Source organism: Neophocaena asiaeorientalis, unplaced genomic scaffold (assembly GCF_003031525.2).
Source record: "Neophocaena asiaeorientalis asiaeorientalis breed wild unplaced genomic scaffold, Neophocaena_asiaeorientalis_V1.1 scaffold276, whole genome shotgun sequence".
NCBI classification, from domain to species: Eukaryota; Metazoa; Chordata; class Mammalia; order Artiodactyla; family Phocoenidae; genus Neophocaena; species Neophocaena asiaeorientalis.
The window spans coordinates 702,048-722,211 of NW_020173725.1; the positions used below are offsets into that span (position 1 = coordinate 702,048).

At 36.5% G+C, this 20,164-nt stretch overlaps 1 protein-coding gene across 4 annotated transcripts in view; it reads right to left on the bottom strand.

Moving 5' to 3' along the window:
- Window positions 1-20,164, bottom strand: part of PIK3CB (phosphatidylinositol-4,5-bisphosphate 3-kinase catalytic subunit beta) — a 180,484-nt gene that overhangs the window by 33,009 nt on the left and 127,311 nt on the right. For all 4 annotated transcript variants that reach the window (XM_024750733.1, XM_024750731.1, XM_024750732.1 and 1 more), the window contains 4 exons: window positions 10,467-10,655; window positions 6,237-6,358; window positions 2,841-2,984; window positions 1,492-1,591 (listed from right to left, as the gene is read on the bottom strand). In XM_024750733.1, coding sequence (XP_024606501.1) covers window positions 1,492-1,591; window positions 2,841-2,984; window positions 6,237-6,358; window positions 10,467-10,655 — 555 coding nt within the window. The remainder of the gene's footprint in view (window positions 1-1,491; window positions 1,592-2,840; window positions 2,985-6,236; window positions 6,359-10,466; window positions 10,656-20,164) is intronic.

Genomic DNA, 20,164 nt, shown 5'->3' on the forward strand with positions numbered 1-20,164 from the left:
GCCAAGGTTATGTTTCTCATTTGCAAGAAAGCTCTTTAAAAACCATTACTATTTGTAATTACTTAGAGGTATAAGTCAGGATTATCTCCAAAATAAAATACACAAATAACTGGATACTGAGACAACTGTCAACAATAACGCCTGATGAAATTCTGTGTTCAATAAAACAGCATCATGATTCTGTTTAATGGCTTATGTTTTATTTTAGCTTCAAAGATACATTTATACTGATAAAATGACATTGTTGTCTATTTTGTAAAATGGGTCTATCTTTGAGTTTTGATTTTAAAAAGAGAGGTTTTGCTTAAAAGGTTTGAAAACTCCCGGTATAATAAAAAGAGATTTAGTTTTATAGTTGGACAGAGAGCTAAGTCTGAAACTTACTCTTTTACTTAATAGTTGTGGGTTTTTAGGCAAGTTACTTAATCTCTTGGAGAGATTGTTTTTTCACCTTGTCAAGTCCAGACAGTAACAGTAAATACTGTGGCACATTATTAGGAGAGTAAAATAGCATACTTTAAACACTTAGTATACTTCCTGGCATACAGTAAGTATTTAATATCTGACCTATTAGTATCACTAATAACTCATCACCTGAAATGATTAGAAAATGAAGGCCTAGGAAGAAAATGAGGGAATGTGGGAGAGCATTACAATTTCAGGCATGTATATATAGTTTGAAAAAGCAGGGACTTCCCTGGTGGTGCAGTCATTAAGAATCCGCCTGCCAATGCAGGGGACACAGGTTCGAGCCCTGGTCGGGGAAGATCCCACATGCCGCGGAGCAGCAACTAAGTCTGGCCGCCACAACTACTGAGCCTGCGCTCTAGAGCCCGTGAGCCACAACTACTGAAGCCCGCGTGCCTAGGGCCCGTGCTCCACAACAAGAGAAGCCACCACAATGGGAAGCCTGAGCACCACAACAAAGAGTAGCCCCACTCACCGCAACTAGAGAAAATCCGTGTGCAGCAACCAAGAACCAACACAGCCAAAAATAAATAAATAAATGTTTAAAAAAAAAAAAGAAAAAGCAGCTTGAGGATTCTGAATTCTAGAAGCTGTAACACCTACAAACTTAGGTGTCAAAATATCTCAGCTTAAAACAAATGGCAGAGTGTATGAATCATAAATACTATACTAACTGGAAAGAGTAACTCAGGGGTATGGAAAAACAGCATCTAAAGATTTCATAATCTTTGTTACCATCAAATCCATTGTTAAGCACGTCTAAATAGGTATTTCCTACTAAAATTTAAGGCATGGTGTTAATACTATAAGGAATTCTAATTTTTCAGATAGCATTCAATTAATAATATTCTGCTGAATTTGTTGAAACTTCATTTCTTGGCTTACATTTTGATTAAAAAATGTATTAACTGGGTTCAGTTATTGAAACTTCTATGAAATACTATGATAGGAGAACTAGCATATGACACAATTTATCAAATACCATGTGACAAAGTGAACATGAAGATTAAAATAAGCTGATACCTGCTTGGAAAGCGCTTTCATGTGACCTACGCTTCCCCGGCAGTATGCTTCAAGGATGACACCAAATTGTACTGAAACAGCAGGAATGTGCACTTCTGACCTGCAGAAAGTTAATATTATGAAGATTTATCAAACACTTCAGGTCACCAAATAAAAATACTGACTTCTTTATTCTATTATGAAATTAACTTATTATGCTAATCAAAGAAAGGGAGAACACATCATCTTGTACACAATCACAGATGGGATGCTCAACTTTTAATTCTTTAAACACTACAGTTCAAAAAGATATGTGATTTTATCATTAGTTAATTGTTTACTCCAAGAAATCCAAAGTTATCACATCTTATTTGTTTTTTTGGAGTGAAATGGTAATACTACCAATTTACAGACAACTCAGATGAAACACAGATCTGACTCAGATCACACAATTGACTAATTCCTCAATTAGCTTCTATGTGATTTTTTTTTCACTTAAAGAATGGTGTACACATTTGAAAAAGGAAGGAATACCTTATTTTGTTATTCCTTGAGGGATTTAAAAATAAGAAGATTGAAATGGATGAGAAAAGAAGACAAGTTAAAAATAAGAAAGGAAAAACTATGGATAATAAAGAAATCAAGATTCAGAAATATAACTCCTAAAATTAACATCAAAATACTATACAGCTTATTTTCCTTAAGAAGCTTAGCCAAAAAGGAGAAAAGTTATTTTTTTCTGTTAATGATTAGCTTCAGTACTCTGAAGTCCAGATGGAAAAAAATCACAAATGTCCAAGTATAGAGTGAGAAATGAGGAATTGACAACCTTCCTAGGCAACAAAAGAATTTTAGTTCTCTTTCCCTATTTTACTCCTATATAAACTTGGTTTAATAAGATTCATGTATTTCTGAAAATGACCTAGTTAATAAAGAAGTTAAAAATAAAGTTGCTGTTGTTATAGGAAAACTTTAAAATCTTTATTTATGCAATAGTAGCAATGATGATACCACTACCCAATAAGTACGTTTTTAGTCCAAAAATATTAACACAATAAGTAAACTTTACTGGAAAATAGCAATACATTATAATAATTATTAATTATAATAATTATCATAATAAAAATTATTAATTTCAGTTATAAATCAACGAGGCATAAAGGGACACTTATCTCAGTTACTCTGCCAAATCACGAAAATTGAGAGTCTGGGTATCAAGAAATAGGAGTAGATACCAAGAAAGCATAAATGTTATGGATGACTCAGAAACAACTAAAGCAGCTAGACTGCTTTACTACATGCCCTGTATTATGCTGGTTAATATTTACAAAAGCACGTGGTGGATTTGATTTGAAATATAAAAGACTTACCTAAGGTGCCAAAATAAAAACTGCCCTATCCTCCGATTAGCAAGTGCTCTTTCTAGTAGGAATCTAGAGAGGGCACAATCAAGAAAAGGCTCATATTTTAAAACTTGCACCAACTGTAAAAGATATTGAGAGAGTTCTTCATCACTGAAAAAAACAAAACACAGTAAGTCACTCAACAATCGGTGCTGGAAAAAGACCCATTCCTATCAAACTTATCAAATACTAACTTACTGAAACACAATGGTTCTTCTGGGTCAAGCTTGGGGCACACTTACATTCACTGTTTCACTGTTACAATAACATAAGAAAAGCTGAGAATTTCTGATGGGCAGAAGAGTGAAAAGGAGCAAAGAACAGGTATATGGGGCATTTTTATTAAGTTAACTAGGTTTATACAACTGATGATTGTATTTATAATCAGCCGAGAGTTATAATAAAATTAGGTAATAATTTTCTGTTCATGCTGAAAAAGTTACGTGCTCAGTCAACCAACCAGCTTTTTAAAATACAAATTCCATCAGTACTTCAACTTATTTTCCTTTCATATCATTGGGATTAAGTAATTTTTGCTCCTAGAAAATGAATGAACAATTAAAATCTTCAAATAGTTTGAAGGATAAACAGTGTATTTGTAAGTGGGAATGGATTCATTGAATTGACATAATATTGTAATTAAATGAGCTAAATTAATTAATGTTCGGGCTCTCTATTTTGTATCCATCTCCAAACCATTCACATGTAAACACACTCCCATCAAAGGCAATTCCAGTAGTCAGGTAAGATATGTATCCCAAGTCCTCTACTTGGTGACTATAGTCTTGGACAATAAATGGTTAAGCAGTAGTCTAAAGCAGACCTGGGAATGAAACCTAGGAGACTGACCTGGGACTGAAACCTAGGATACTATACACCAGAAAAAAACCTCATACCAGAAAATTTAACATAGGAAGACACATTAGAATTACCTATATGGAACATGGGGATCACAGCAATCTCCTCCTAGGGATCAATATATTTAAGAAAAACACTTAGCTCAGTCCAAGGGGGGCCAGGTAGCCCCTCCCCTTCAGATCTCCAATGCAAACAGAGAGACTGAGGAACAACTGGGAGCCTCATTTTTTAAAACTATCTATAAGACCATCTTAAGTTTATTGTAGAATCCATGCCCACTATAAAATCTATAAGTAGTGTAAAAGATAGAAGTATAGAAAAGAAGAGGCTTCCTCTTTCCTTACACTTCTTATTTCACTCCCCCAAAATAACCACTGTTAAAGAGTTTGTATAATTTGTTTTGGAGAGCACACAATTTAAAACATAAATGATTTATTTTAAAAAGAAGAAAAGGAAAAAAAATGTATCACAGTATCCATAATTTTCTGAGAACTTTTGTTTTTCAAATGACCATATGGTATAAGCCCTCATTTTGAGGCTAGTAAGAAAATGGATAAACCTGAAAATGCCCATTGTCTGAGACTGTCTCAATAATGACATTTCATCCAAGAAATCCCATAGATTCTCACACATGTCCTACCCTAAAGAGATTGTACAAGCATGTTCACTGTAGCATTGTTTGTTAAGAGGGAAATTTTGAGAAAATTTAAAATGTTCCTCAATAGAGAAATGGAGTAAATACGACACATCTCTATGAAAGAATATTACACAGTAGTGAAAGGAATAAACTACATTTATATGTAACAGGAGAGACTGACCTCAAAAACCTAATGTTGAATAAAGGAAAAAAACTATGTAAAACAATATATATGGCAAGACACAGTTGTGTGATTTTTAAATGTACAATATTATCCCATATCTGTATTTTATAGATATATAAATGTGGTAAAAACAGAAAATTATGGTATAGAAGGATATACACCAAATTCGTGTTAACAGTTGCCTCTGGGAAGTGAAAATAATCAGGATTGAGTAAGGAAACTATGAGGACTTTAGCTGTAACGTTAATTGCTTTAAAATACAAACTTAGGGCTTCCCTGGTGGCACAGTGGTTAAGAATCTGTCTGCCAATGTGGGGGACATAGGTTTGAGCCCTGGTCCGGGAAGATCGCACATGCCGCGGAGCAACTAAACCCGTGGGCAACAACTACTGAGCCTGTGCTCTAGAGCCCGCGAGCCACAGCTACTGAGCCTGCATGCCACAACTACTGAAGCCTGCGTGCCTAGAGCCCGTTCTCTGCAACAAGAGAAGCCACCGTAATGAGAAGCCCGCGCATCGCAGTGAAGAGTAGCCCCCACTTGCTGCAACTAGAGAAAGCCTGCATGCAGCAACGAAGACCCAAGGCAGCCAAAGAATAAAAAAAAAATTTTTTTTAAGTTTAAAAAAATAAATAAAATACAAACTTAAAAAAAGTCAAAAATATTAACATTTAAAAAAAGAAAAAATATTAACATTTCTTAATTGTGGGTAGTGGACAGAAAAGAGTTAACAGAGGAGCAAGCCTGACTGCTATCCTTTGATAAAGCATGCTTACAAGGTTAGCCCTTGACTGGCATCTGGGAATGTAGATTTCGGAAGGCTTCCCACCACCTTAACAGATAAGAGTGGCTTACTATGCCTAAACTGTTTTTGCAAACAGTATGTTTTATGCTCAACAAGCATTTTTGTTCCGGGAGTCTAGAATTTGGGAATATACTAGGCAGAGGGTGCTCATGTGACTAGCACTGCCCTCCCCACAAAAAAAAACCCTGGCCACCAAGTCTCTAACAAGCTTCCCTGGTAGACAGTATTCAGGTGTGCTGTCACAACTTGTTGCTGGGGGAATTAAGTGTATTCAGTGTGATTCCACTGGGAAAGAACTCTTAGAAGCATCTCCCTGGTTTCCTCCAGACTTTGCCCCATGAATTTTTTTCCTTTGCCAGTTCTGCTCTGTATACTTTTTCTGTAATAAATCTTAGCCAAGAGTGACTATATGCTGAGTCCTATGAGTCCTCCTAGTAAGTCATGGAACCTGAGGGTGTTCTTGGGGACCACCCGATGCAGTTTTTGCTTGCTTTTTTGTTTTATCATATAGAGTGGGGACTTCCCTGGTGGCCCAGTGGTTAAGACTCCACGCTTCCACTGCAGAGGGCGCAGGTTCGATCCCTGGACCAGGAACTAAGATCCCACATGCCACCTGCGCAGACAAAAAAAAAAAAAAAAAAAAAAAAAAAAACAGAGAGAGAGAGAGCGCGAGAGTCGGGGAGGATCTGAGGAGATAGGGCGGGGTGGGGGGAGAAAACAGGAGAGACTGTGGGAGAGAGTGGGAGGAAGGAGGGAACAGATGCTTTGAACTCGGTCATTCCTATCCTTTTCCTTTCTTACAAGACATTCAAGCAGACATCAACTTCTCTTCCCACCCACAAGTTATTCCTTGACCCAAAAAAGCCTCCTGCAGGAGATACCTCATCTGTTGCAGACAGCCCACAGCATATTCTCGCACGTACTGATCTGGATAGTTGAAATCTAGAAGCTCCAGGGCCTCCCGGGGGGGCAGTTTAGGCCAAATCTGAAGTAGTGCCTGAAGCTGTTTAAAAATTGAAAGTGGTTCAGAAATTATAGCAGAGAAAAGTAATCTATTTTTCCTTGGTACACAGGAGCAGAGATGGGTCAAAAGAAAGGAGAAGCATACTTGCAGTTAACTAAGGCCTCAAAAATCCACTATTGTTAATACAGATTAATAAAGATTGTCTCTGTTGAAAGATTCTCTGTTGAAAGATTCTATCGGTAAGCAAGTGAAAAAGCTATTATGTACTTACCTGGAGGTAGAATGATACACTGAATATATGAATTCTACAATCATTAAATAATTTTTAAAGGAAAAAAAGATGGGGGCAGAAGGTAGGGGGGAAGGTGAGAGAAAGGGGAGAGGGGAAACAGCAGAGGGAAATAATCAAGAAATACTTAAAGGTCAAATTCAAAGTATAAATATAAGCTGCAAGGCTCAAACTAATGAAAGGCAATTTACATATAAAAAAGTGCATTATAACAACATAAAATTATCTTGAGGAAGTTTACTTTTAGTTCTTAATATTTTTAAGAGTATCACTTTACAAAACTTTATTGACTATAACATGTTTAAATCCATTAAATCACAGTACCTAGTTATTTTATATACACAAGATAAATACAGCCACTTTCCCATTTACAGATGCCGCTTAGAAATGACCTAGATATAGGATAAAAAAGAGTCCCATGGGGGAATGAGCTGGGAGTACTGGTGAAGGGTGGGTTCAGGTGGACATGGCCACATCTTGGGAAACCCTAGTTCCAGAAAACCCAAATCTCTAGAAAGGATTCTTACCTGCCTCCCATCAGAACACAGTGAGACTCATCAGGGTTGATTTTTTTTTTAAGGGTCGATTTTGGAAAGAGTCCCTTCCTCCTCATGGTTTTGATATGTTTATAGCTTACATTCTTATCAGGGATGGTAAGTGGGAAGAAAAGTGGTTATGGAGGAAAGCAAAACATTTTTTGATAATTATGATTTGTGGCCCTCCAAAGCTCAACCTTATCGGACAAAATCTTATTCCTTAATATCTGATTTATATTGTTGGGTTTTCTTGGGTATCACTTATGTAGCACTGACATCAAGTCCAAGGAAGAAACACAAAATGTATGCAAGATGAGAGCTACAAGAATATGGCAAATAGATGGCAATGGTAGGAGGCTTTTCTCTCAGTTGCCTGCTCAATCTCAAAGTCATGTTGCAAGAGATGGCTTGCAGTACCTGCTGCCTGCCTTGTCGTTTGTCACTTGAGCATCTGTGAGAGACTTGGGCTTTGAAAATTACATTAAAATAATTTACATTTTATTATTTTAATTCTCCAAATTATTCAACCTCTCATTAACTTGTCAAGTGCTCAAAAAAGTCAATATCTAAATGAGTATCTAGCAGCTAAGTTAAAAGGTATCTTCTCATAGGAAGCAAATTTAAAAGTTAAGTTCTCTAATGATATAATTTTTAAAAAATTAATTTTCAATTATTTTACATTAGCAGAAAAAATAACCCTTTTGAGTAATTTTTAAAAGTTGACTGCATTGCCTTTTTAATATATATTTACATAAATTACTAACATGGATATGAAATGTGATACATTACAATTTACATAATGAATTACATCAGTTATTCAACAAATACAACAAAATGTTAGTTTTTACATTTTAACCTTTACCTTAAATTTTGGTTCAATTATTCTTAAACTTGTACTGAATAAGAAGATTGTCTTATACTTGCTCTTTTAATATACAAAGTACATATATGCATACACTACATAGGCAGACATACACTTATCTGTGGTATCAAAATCCCATGGGGATGGGGCTATTGGGGAAAATATGTAAAAAGGGTCCTAAGGAGTGTAATAATTGAACAAAAGTTTGAGTAATACTGCTTTAAAGATATGATACACCTACATCACCCCACGTTTTATCACTGATGGGGCTCCCTGCCCACTTTCCCCAAGGCCCTAATGGACTAGTCGTCCTCCTTATGGATAAAGGGGACTGTTTCTTGAGGGTCTGAAATGATAGCTAAAAAAACCTCCTAGCATCCCCAGTTAACACGTGGAATATACACTGCTCCACAAAAACAATACTGTAAAGGATAGATAATGTTATGTAATACCAAAGGTTCAACTATGGTATAGGTTAAAAACAGCCCTACTATTGAAAAGTTATAACTTTTGCTAAGATTATTAAATTATTAAATCAATAATATAAACATAAAATTAAATAAATTACCAAAACTCATCGCTTCAGTTTGGAGAAAGCTATGGAAGCAAACAGGGAAGGGAAATCTGACTCAGCCATATAAATAGTGAAAGCAGTGCTGACTAATTAATTACCTGTCTGCTGCAAGAGACTATTGAAACCCCTTCTGCAGTATGCCAACAGAATGTTTTCCTGTGGATTAATGGAAATTAATTAATGTTTTCCTGTGGCATATGCCTGCAGAATATGTGCACCAGGTTCTGACTCTCCACTTCTCTTAGGTAGTCAATTCATTGAAAATACAGTTTATATTCTCTTATACCAGCTCAGTGTAACTGGCAATGGGATAGGGCTGGGGGAGAAGCCAAAACACATTACTTTTTATTCCGTTGATTTTCTTTTCTAGACTACTAAAAGGGGGGATTAGGATCATGAAATTCATGCCTTCCTATACTTCCTTACACACATTTAGGTTTTTCTATAAGAATATTAAGTTACACTACAGACTTTCTTCTACCACAATGGAGGAAGGTAAGTTATATCTGAAAACAATGCTTTAGATTTACTCATGGAAATGAGACAAGTATACTAAACTAAACTCCTCAGTGTAAAAATTTCTGCCCCTGGGGTTCGAATAAAGAAATATTAAGCCTGAATTGTCTCATTCCATTTTCTGACAGTTGACATACAAAACCTCCCTCTCAGATATCTTTAGAGCAAGAAATTTTTTTCTATTCTAATTATATGTAAAATAATAATATGATGCATTTCTTGGATAGGCACTTAGAAATGAAATTCATTGAGAAGTAGGTAAATGTGCCAGTTAAAAAATGCTTATATTCAACCATTAGGGGGGGTTCATAGAAAACTACCCTTGAATTTAAATAAATAAATGGTTAGAAGACAACTGTGTCAGAACAATTAAAATCTATCTAGCTGACAAAAATAGTTCCTTTTCAGAGTAAGTAATTTTCATGTGGTCTGTGTAACCAGTTTAAACAAGGCACATCATATAATTTTGTAACATGATTCCAAAAAGATTGTTAGACCCTAGGAATAAATTCAAATGAAATACTTTCTAAATTTAATTTCCGAAGTAAAACAATAAAATCAAAGATTAAAAAAAAATACCTGATTAAAAGAAATATACATTTCTTGACTAAATTTTTAAAGTCATTATAGATTTAATAAGACAAGAAAAATTTTTAAAAGATCAGTTGAATTCAAGGAAGGTGAATATCGTTATTTTAATATGCCACATGTATTCATTCTGATTAAGAAATAATTTCAAGAATCTTTCTGTAGAGCACTGATAACCAAGTGAATTTAATAATGCCAGTGCTTTTTCACATAGTCTTGAAAATTAAATCAAGTAGCTAAAATTTGGTGACTTTTTTGGATCAAACATTTTTTCCCCTTTTGCTTTTCTGCTTAAAGACAAATATTCATCAACACTGACCAACTTTAAATAAACAGTAAAATTGATCTGAATGGCTTATGATCTAAAATGTTAACTTTTACAAATAGAGGTAATTTTCAAACAATACATATTCATTTTAGGACACTCACTGCAAAGGGTCTTAAGATTAAAACCTTGGAGTTCATTGATGAAACTGTTAGAAGTAGCCGAGAACCTACCACATGCTGGTAGTAATTACAGATGATTTACACCAAGACCTAAGTCTTAACTATCTTTAGTAAAAGATATAGAAAACCTACCCAGAATCTGGGATTTTGAAATCTTAAAACTTTCTGGTTTACCATTTAGACCAGAATATGTAAGAGTTGAAAACCTCAAAATTTCTCCTGCAGAAAATTACCCAACCTTTGGAAACATACCTATGTAGGAAAGGACAATTTACATGAAATCAACAAAGTAACATATACTGCTGAATGGAGTTACAGAAATGATCTTTTGTTACCTGAGCAACATCCTCAAGTTTATTCCACTTGATTGACAGCAGTAATTTTGGCAATGACTGTGGGAAATTCTCTCTGCAGTCTTGTCGCAAAGTCCAAATAAGATCCATTTCATTCTCACACAGTTGAGACAACGGATCCCTGTCCAAGATTTCTTTCAGTACAGCAAGAAACTTCTTTCCACCTCGACTCTAAGAAAGTAAGATTACTCATTACAGAACAAAACTGTGTGAACATCACGGGCAGACCTTGAACACAGGGGTTAGAGGCACCAACCCCCAAGCAGTAGAAAATCCCTAAATTCATAGATTCAACCAACCACGGTTCACGTAGTACTGCAGTACTTGTTTATTGAAAAAAATCCACTTGTAAGTGGATCTGCACACTTCAAACCCATGTTGTTCAAGGGTTAACTACACAATGAATTTTTCAACAATTTATGAGCTTTAAAATTTGAGATATTAACAATCTAATTCCGTAAAAAGCTGGATACCCCTTTTAAAGTTTTTACTAAGCTGAATATTAAATTAGTAAGCTAAGGATGAAGGAAAATATTATTCTCAGTTTTTTAAAAGAAAAAAGAATACTGTTAAAAAATCCGTATGCAAACACTAGGTGGCAGAATTGTAATTTGGATTAAAAAGAAGTCATTATTTGAACTGACTTTTCTCATCTTCCTTTTTTAATTTTTAATTTCTATAAAGAAAAAAACAAACAAAATCAAAGATGAACCAAATTTATAGTTTTAAAAAAAGTTAATAGGTGCCTTCTTGGCTCTGAGGCATTAAAACATTTAGAGTAAGGACTGAAACTTGGCTAAAAGTAAACATAAAAAAAATACAGTTATCCCATTTTCTTTCCCAAATCTTATAAGAATATATTAAAGTAAAGAAAATGGACCATACTATTTTTTGGATCCAGACTCTGAATTACACTAACATTAAAAGAAAAAGGGGGGCTTCCCTGGTGGTGCAGTGGTGAAGAATCCGTCTAGCAACGCAGGCGACACTGGTTCGAGCCCTGGTCTGGGAAGATCCCACATGCCGTGGAGCAACAAAGCCCGTGCGCCACAACTACTAAGCCTGCACTCTAGAGTCCGCGAGCCACAACTACTGAGCCTGTGTGCCACAACTACTGAAGCCTGCGTGCCTAGAGCCTGTGCTCCACAACAAGAGAAGCCACTGCAATGAGAAGCCAGCACACCGCAATGAAGAGAAGCCCCTGCTTGCTGCAACTAGAGAAAGCCCACACGCAGCAATGAAGACCCAATGCAGCCAAAAATAAATAAATAAAAGAAATTTATTAAATAAAGAAAAGGAAAAGAAAAAGGTACATTTCCCCATACTTAAAGAAAAACTAAACCATTTAGGTGAAAGCATATCCCTTCCTTATCCCCCACCCCCACAAAAAAATCTCCAGAATTATCTGACAAGATTCTGTAAGGATTTATGTTCCATTAGCATATTATTTTGTACTTGAAATTATTTTAACTGGGATTTCATATAAACATTAAAATAAATAAAAGTCATATCACTAATTTTCTGAAGTAGTGAGATTCAAAATAGTACATGCATATGTAAAAATAATTAGGATGACATGATTGTCTATGTAGAAAATCTGAAAGAATCAACAAAACCACCATTGGAACTAATAAGCAATTACAGCAATTGTGGGATACAAGGTCAATATATAAAAGTAAATCCTTTTCTTATGTATTAGCAATAAATAAGCGGAATTTGAAATTAAAAATGCAATAACATTTACATTAGCACCCCAAAACAAGGAAACAGGTAAGAAATTAACAACATACATACAAGATCTATATGAGAAAACTACAGAACTCTTACGAAAGTAATCAAGGAATTAAACAAATGGAGATATATTCCATGTTCACGGATAAGAACATTGTCAATATTCTTATCCATGAACTGACAATCACAATATTGTCAGTTCTTCCCAACTTAATATCAACAGATTCAATTTAAACCCAATTTAAATCCCAGTAAGTTATTATGTGGATATCAACAAACTGATTCTAAAATTATATGGAAAGGCAAAAGACCCAAAATAGTCAACACAGTATGGAAGAAGAAAGACCAAGGTTGAGGGACTTCCCTGGTGGCGGTTTCACATTTCCTTATTTTAAAACTTACTACAAGGACTTCCCTGGTGGTGCACTGGTTAAGAATCCACCTGCCAATGCAGGGGACATGGGTTTGAGCCCTGGTCCGGGAAGATCTCACATGCCGCGGAGCAAGTAAGCCTGTGCACCACAACTACTGAGCCTGCACCCTGGAGCCCGTGAGCCACAACTACTGATGCCCGCACGCCTAGAGCCTATGCTCTGCAACACGAGAAGCCACCGCAATGAGAAGCCTGCACACTACAAGGATGAGTAGCCCCCACTCGCCACAACTGGAGAAAGCCCGCACGCAGCAAAGAAGACCCAACACAGCCAAGAATAAATAAATAAAATTTATTTAAAAAACAACAACAACAACAGGGCTTCCCTGGTGGCGAAGTGTTGAGAGTCTGCCTGCTGATGCAGGTTACGTGGGTTTGTGCCCCGGTCCGGGAGGATCCCACATGCCGCGGAGCGGCTGGGCCCTTGAGCCATGGCCGCTGAGCCTGCGCTCCGCAACGGGAGAGGCCACAACAGTGAGAGGCCCGTGTACCGCAAAAAAAATAAAATAAAAACAACGCTGAAGGACCGATACTACCTGACTTAGATAAAAATAAACGTGAAAAGCAAAACTATAAAACTCCTAGAAGAACACAGGAGAAAATCTAGATGACCTTGGGTTTGGCAATAACTTTTAACGTAAAAACACCAAATGCATAATCCGTCATTGAAAGAATTGATACCTTGGACTTCATTAAATTTAAAATTATCTGCTCTGCAAAAGACACTGTCAAGAGAATGAAACGATAAGGCACAGACTGGGAGAAAATATTTGCAAAAAGACATACCTGATAAAGGACTGTTATCCAAAATATACAAAGAACTCTTACAACTCAACAACAAGAAAACAACCAGACAAAACAATATGGATCAGGGCTTCCCTGGTGGCGCAGTGGTTGAGAGTCCGCCTGCCGATGCAGGGGACGCGGGTTCGTGCCCCGGTCCGGGAGGATCCCACATGCCGCGGAGTGGCTGGGCCCGTGAGCCATGGCCGCTGGGCCTGTGCGTCCGGAGCCTGTGCTCCACGATGGGAGAGGCCACAGCAGTGAGAGGCCCGCGTACCGCAAAAAACAAACAAAACAAACAAACAAACAAAAAAAATATGGATCAAAGACCTGAACAGACACCTCATCAAATAAGATATACGGTTGGCAAAAATATATATATAAAATGATGCTTAATATCATATGTCAGCAGGGAAATGCAAATTAAAACAAAAATGAAATATGACTGCATACCTATTAGAATGGCCCAAATCCAGAACACTGACAACATCAAATGCTACTAAGGATGTGGAGCAACTCTTATTCATTGCTGGCGGAAATGCAAAATACTACAATCCCTTAGGAAGACAATTTGGCGATTTCTTACAAAACTAAACATACTCTTACCATACAATCCAGTAATCATGTCCCTTGGCTATTTACCAAAAGGAGTTGAAAACTTATGCCCACACAAAAACCTGTAAACGGATGTTTATTTGGCTTTATTCAAAATTGCCAAAACTTGGAAGCAACCAAGATGTCCTTCAGTAGGTGAATGGATAAACTGTAATACATACAGACAATGGAATATTATTTAGCACTATAAGAAATGAGCTATCATCCCACAAAAAGACATGTAGGAACCTTAAATGCATATGACTAAGTGAAAGAAGTCAATCTGAAAAGGCTACAGGTAAAATGATGCTGACTACAACATTCTGGAAAAAGGCAAAACTATGGAGACAATAAAAAGATCAGTGGTTGCCAGGGATAGAAGGTAGGGTGAGGGAATGAATAGGCAGAACACAGATTTGCAAGGCAGAGAAACTACTTGGTATGATATTATAATGATGGATATATGTCATTATACATGTGCCCAAACCCATAGAATCCACAACAGCAAGAATGAAACCTAAGGTAAACTATGGACATTTGAGTGTTATGATGTATTAATGTAGATTCATCCTTAGTAATAAACATACCATTCTGGTAAGTGATGTTGATAATGAGGGAGGCTATACATGTGCAGGGGCATGGATATATGGCAAATCTTTGTACGGTCCTCCCAATTTTGTTGTGAGTCTAAAATGCTCTTAGCAAAAATAAAGTCTTACACACACACACACACACACACACACTCTCACACACACATACTCTCTCTATGTATGATTACAGTTTTATATTCAGAGCCTCAATCTAAAAAGGTATGCTTTATTTTACAAAATTGACTGAGTTTCTTTTTTCTTTGCAAAATGATCATGAGAAGTTATCAGAATTTGAAAATGTAACTCCTACACTTACATATAAAAGTGAAACCTGTTACTGCAAACAACAAAAAGTATAAATTGTTCATGCCGGAGAAAGGCAGACTGCTGTTAGGTTAAATAGCGCAAAACCTAGCAGACTACTGTAATTTCATGGATCAAAATTAGACGCTACAGACCTACTGTAAGTAAATATCCTGAAGACCTAGGAATAAATGAAGAGGGAAGAGCAGGGGGTTAGCTGTATAATTGTAGTGTGATTGTTTACTGAGCTATGAAAAGTACAGCACTGGATAAAGCCAAAGTAAAAACAAACAACTACCAGAAATGTGGCAGTAAGCCAAAAAAACCCACAGAATCTTACATCCTTTTACAAAACTCAAAACAATCAGCAATGAAAAATTACACTGTAGTGCAACTGATGAACTTACACACATGTTAAAATGCTTGCATTAAAATAAAAAGCAATGAAAGTTAACACCTATATTCTCTGCTTTGTTTTTGTTTAGATTTTTCGTAATTATATACACATTATGATATAATAGTGATTACTAACCAAAATAAAACACAACATATATATCTTGCCATAGGCAAATGAAAAAAAAGACTATGGCTCTTTCCCATTCCTTACTGGGGTGGTGGGCCTGGAAAACTCATCCGTCATATTCAGAGGGGCTAGAAACTCAAAACAGCGTGTTAGTCATGTGCTTGTCAAGGATGGAATTAACTATGTGTTGGCCAGACTGACCAACACACAACTGGGGATGAGACAGCCCATGTAGTCAGGGCTGGTGGGAAAGAGACTGAGAAGATGTTTATATGATTGGGAGATTGATTACAGAGGATTGAGCAAATAAGTAAATATGCTAAGGTTCATAGGAATCCAGACTTCTCACTGTCAGAAAAGGTAATTTAAAATATGTTAAGGCAGAGGCTAGAAAAAAATCCTGTGGTGGTGAATCCAAATTGGAGACATTGATAAGAACTCATAGTTTTTAACAGACAAAGAAATATATCTCTGTGCTTATATATGCTCAAATAGTATGCAGGCAAACACATACTACCTAGTTCTGTTTCAGGAAAAGGCCTAGATGCAATTGCATGCCAAGGGTAATGAGCATACCCAGTGCCCAGAACTTGGATTCTAAATACTTTTAACAAGTAAAAGGAATCAGATCTTCTGGGAAAAATGACTGAATCCAAAGCTAGGGTAGAGAAAATACCAGATGAGCCTTGGAACACTTTGTTGTACCAGAAAGAAGGAAACGCTCAAAGAATGATAAAGACATGCCAAAAAGACTCAAGACGGAACATGAATGGGTTGCCACTGGCCCAATCTAGGTAAAATCTGAACATCAAAATTAATGACAGTTACTAATTATAAGTCATTAAATAAAACGAATCACAAATCCAATAATTTTTTTAAGTAAGTAAATAAATGGGGGAGAAGAAAAACCTCGACCCTATGGTATGTCAACTAACAAATCCAAAAGGAAAATAAATTTGAAAATCAGCACAGCAAACCACTGTAATAATACTGGTTCAGGCAAGATATATTAATATTAAAACAAGTGGGTGAAAGTTAGATGTGAAACAGTATGTTTACTTAGTCTCAAAATATGCCCACAAACTACTTACTTATTAACTTTACAGTAGAAAAACCTAGTAGACACTATCCTAACCAAGTGATGTAATAATTAACGTCAATAGTAATAGGACAGGTTGACATTGTTTGCCTTTGAGTGAAATGCAGTAAGAACAAACTACCACTTCAATCTATTTATGCTAAAAATGCGTAGCTGGAATCTGATCATGACAAAACATTAGGCAAATCCAAACTGAGTGACATTCTACAAAGTAACCGGCTTGTATTCTTAAAAAACATCAGAGTCGTTAAAGATAAGGAAAGACTGAGGAACTATTCTAGAATGAAGAAAACTAAAGACACATGTTAAAGAAATGCAACAAGTAATCCTGAACAATAAAACAAATGTGGTAAAATGTTAACCGTTGGGGAAGCTGGATGAAAGTTGTATGGGAATTCTTTGTACTCTTCTCCCAAGTTTTCAGTGAGTTTGAATTTTTTTAAAAAATGTTTGCTCTTTCCTTCCCTAAAATTGAAGACTGTAAAGACCCCAAATCATTCTACTAAGAAAACATTCTAGGTAGATCCCCAGAACCTCTGAACTAAAGGCTGAGTCATCATCTTCATTAACAAAAGCCAGCCATTAAGATTTGGTTTCTCAGCCCCCATGCTATCTTGTTGTAGGAGGATGGTCCTGTACATGGTAGACAGTTTAGCAGCCCCTGAACTCTACTCACTACGTGCCAGAAACAACCTCCCATGACTTGAGATAACTAAGAAAATTTTGAGACAATGCCAAATGCCCCACTGAAGGCAAAACAGCCTCAGGTTGAGAACCACTGGATAGGAAGATCAAAAGCTGTCAATTCAATAATCATAATTCACAAAGGTCACATTTTTTTCTATTCTACAGACCCACGATCCTTGGCAACCACCTGTTTAAAAAAATGCCAACACTGGGACTTCCCTGCTGGTCCAGTGATAAAGAATCTACCTTACAATGCAGGGGATGCAGGTTCGATCCCTGGTCAGGGAACTAAGATCCAACATGCCATGGGGGCAACTAAGCCCATGAGCCTCAACTAGAGAGCATGCGTGCCACAAATTACAGAGCCCATGGGCTCTGGAACCCTCATGCCACAACTACAGAGCCCACGTGTCCTGGAGCCTCAATGTCACAACTAGAGAGAAGCCCGTGCACAGCAACAAAGATCCCGTATGCCGCAACTAAGACTTGATGCAGACAAAAAAAAAAAAAAAAAAAAAATTGCCAACACCTATTAGGCTTAACACCATCAAAAGAACAGAAGTGGTGGGAAGGATATGGAAAAACTGGAATCCTTTTGCAGTTGGTGGGAATGTAAAATGGTACAGCCACTGTGGAAAACACTGGCAGTTCCTCAAAAAATGAAAAATAGAATTACCATATGATCCAGCAATTCTACTTCTGGGTATATACCCAAAAGAATCGAAAGCAACATCTCAAAAATATATTGTACACTCATGTTCATAGCAGCGTTATTCACAATGGCTAAAATGTGGACACGAACCAAGGGTCCATTGATGAATGAATGGATAAACATAATCTGGTACATACACGCAATGGAATATTATTCAGCCTTAAAAAGGAAGGAAATTTTGACATGCTATAACATGGATGAACCTTAAAGACATTACACTAAGTGAAATAAGCCAGTCACAGGAAGATAAAATAGTGTATGATTACATTTATATGAGGTTTCTAGAATGGTCAAATTCATAGAGACAGAAAGTAGAACAGTGGATGTCACGGTCTGAGGGGAAGGGAAAATGGGGAGTTGTTTAATGGATACAGAGTTTCAATTTTGCAAGATTAAAAAGTTCTGGATATCAATTGCATAACAATGTTTTAAGTATATTGTGAATATACTTAACACGTGTGAACTGTACACTTGAAAATGATTCAGACAGTAAATTTTATGTGTACTTTACCACAATTAAAAAAAATTTCTTTTAATTCCAAGAGCAGGTTTAAGTTCCTTAGTAAGGTGTTGGTAAATTCAAAAATAAATTGTATGTGTGTACATATTATACGTATACATGTTTAATATATATATACCTATAAATGTACACACACACACAATTCAACAAGTCAACTTACCATGATCTTATTAAGGAATGTAACATGCTCTTGGCATATACATGAAAGTGGATTAAACAGTGGAATGAGAACTTAGTTCTCTTCATTCCTTTCATTCAAAAGACCATGAAGTGCCTTAAGTATTTAAAAATACTAATCAGTGGGACTTCCCTGGTGGTCCAGTGGTTAAGAATCCACCTTCCAATGCAGGGGACGTGGTTTCGATCTCTGGTCGGGGAACTAAGACCCCACATGCCACGGGGCAACTAAGCCTGCATGCTGCAACTGCTGAGCCCGCACACCACAACTAAAGAGAAGCCCGCACCACAACAAAAGATCTCGCATGCTGCAACGAAGATCCGTGGGCTGCAACTAAGACCTAACACAGCCAAATAAATAAATAAATATATAAATATAAAAATATAAATCAGTAACAGTTCTAGGATACAAGGGAAAATGTGTAACATAGGAATCCTTTAATGAGAGAAAGTAGATAGGATCAGGGATCAGATGTGCTGAGACTCAAGCAGTAGTGAAACACACAGTTCCAGGAGGCATTCCGGCTCAGAATCAGAGGATACAAGGGATGAGAGGAGGCCGGTGGGGGGGGCAGGGGGGGATCGTCAGGGGAGTTATCCCAGGATCTGCATACGGAGCAGCTGCTTTGGTCAGGCATGCCCCTTGCTCTGTTTATGCTGAGCTGAAACAGCAATGGGATCAGCCCTAGACTGAGGTGAGGAGCATGGGTACTGAGTCATAAGGATCCACCTGATCTCAGAAGGTATGGAAATCTTCATACAGGAGACCCACTGTCAGCACAGTCTACCCTAAGTCTTACAGATATTGAACACAGATTACAGTGAATAAGCAAATAACCAGGGAGTCACAAGTACAAAAGAGCTAAACTAAGAATCACCAAATATTGAGAAAAACCCATATGAAGATAGATAGATGTCAAAAGCAGAAGCAAGACCACTTCAAAAACAAGATTATTTAATTCCTCAGAGAGAACTAAGGTGACATTATAGCCATGAAAAAGGAATTAACAGAAATCTTTTAAAAGATAAATAAAATTTTAAAAAGAAAAAAGAAACGAACTCCAACCTGACTAATAAGAAAAGAATGCAAGTTAAAATAATGTGACACCATTTTTATGTTCACAGTATGGGTGTGTCGTAAATTTTAACTCTTTTAGGGTATACAATTTGGCAGAATTCTTATTAAAAAGGGACATACCTTTCAATCTATAATTTCATTTCTAGGAATCCATCATACAAAATACAGACATGTATATAAAGATGTACAAAGTATTCATTGCAACACAGCTTCAGTGGAAAATAATTAGAAATAAGCAAAACATCCATCAGTAGAGGTATGAATATTTAATAACTAATGGCCACCAATAATTAATGTCATGAAATAGAAACAAGGCTTTATAAAGAGAGCAGTAGAGCTCTTCATACAGACATGACAAGATCCATAAAATGCGTTACATGAAAAAGGACGAAACTACATATATAAAGATCTCATATATTTTTAAAATATATAGATATTTACACACAAAGC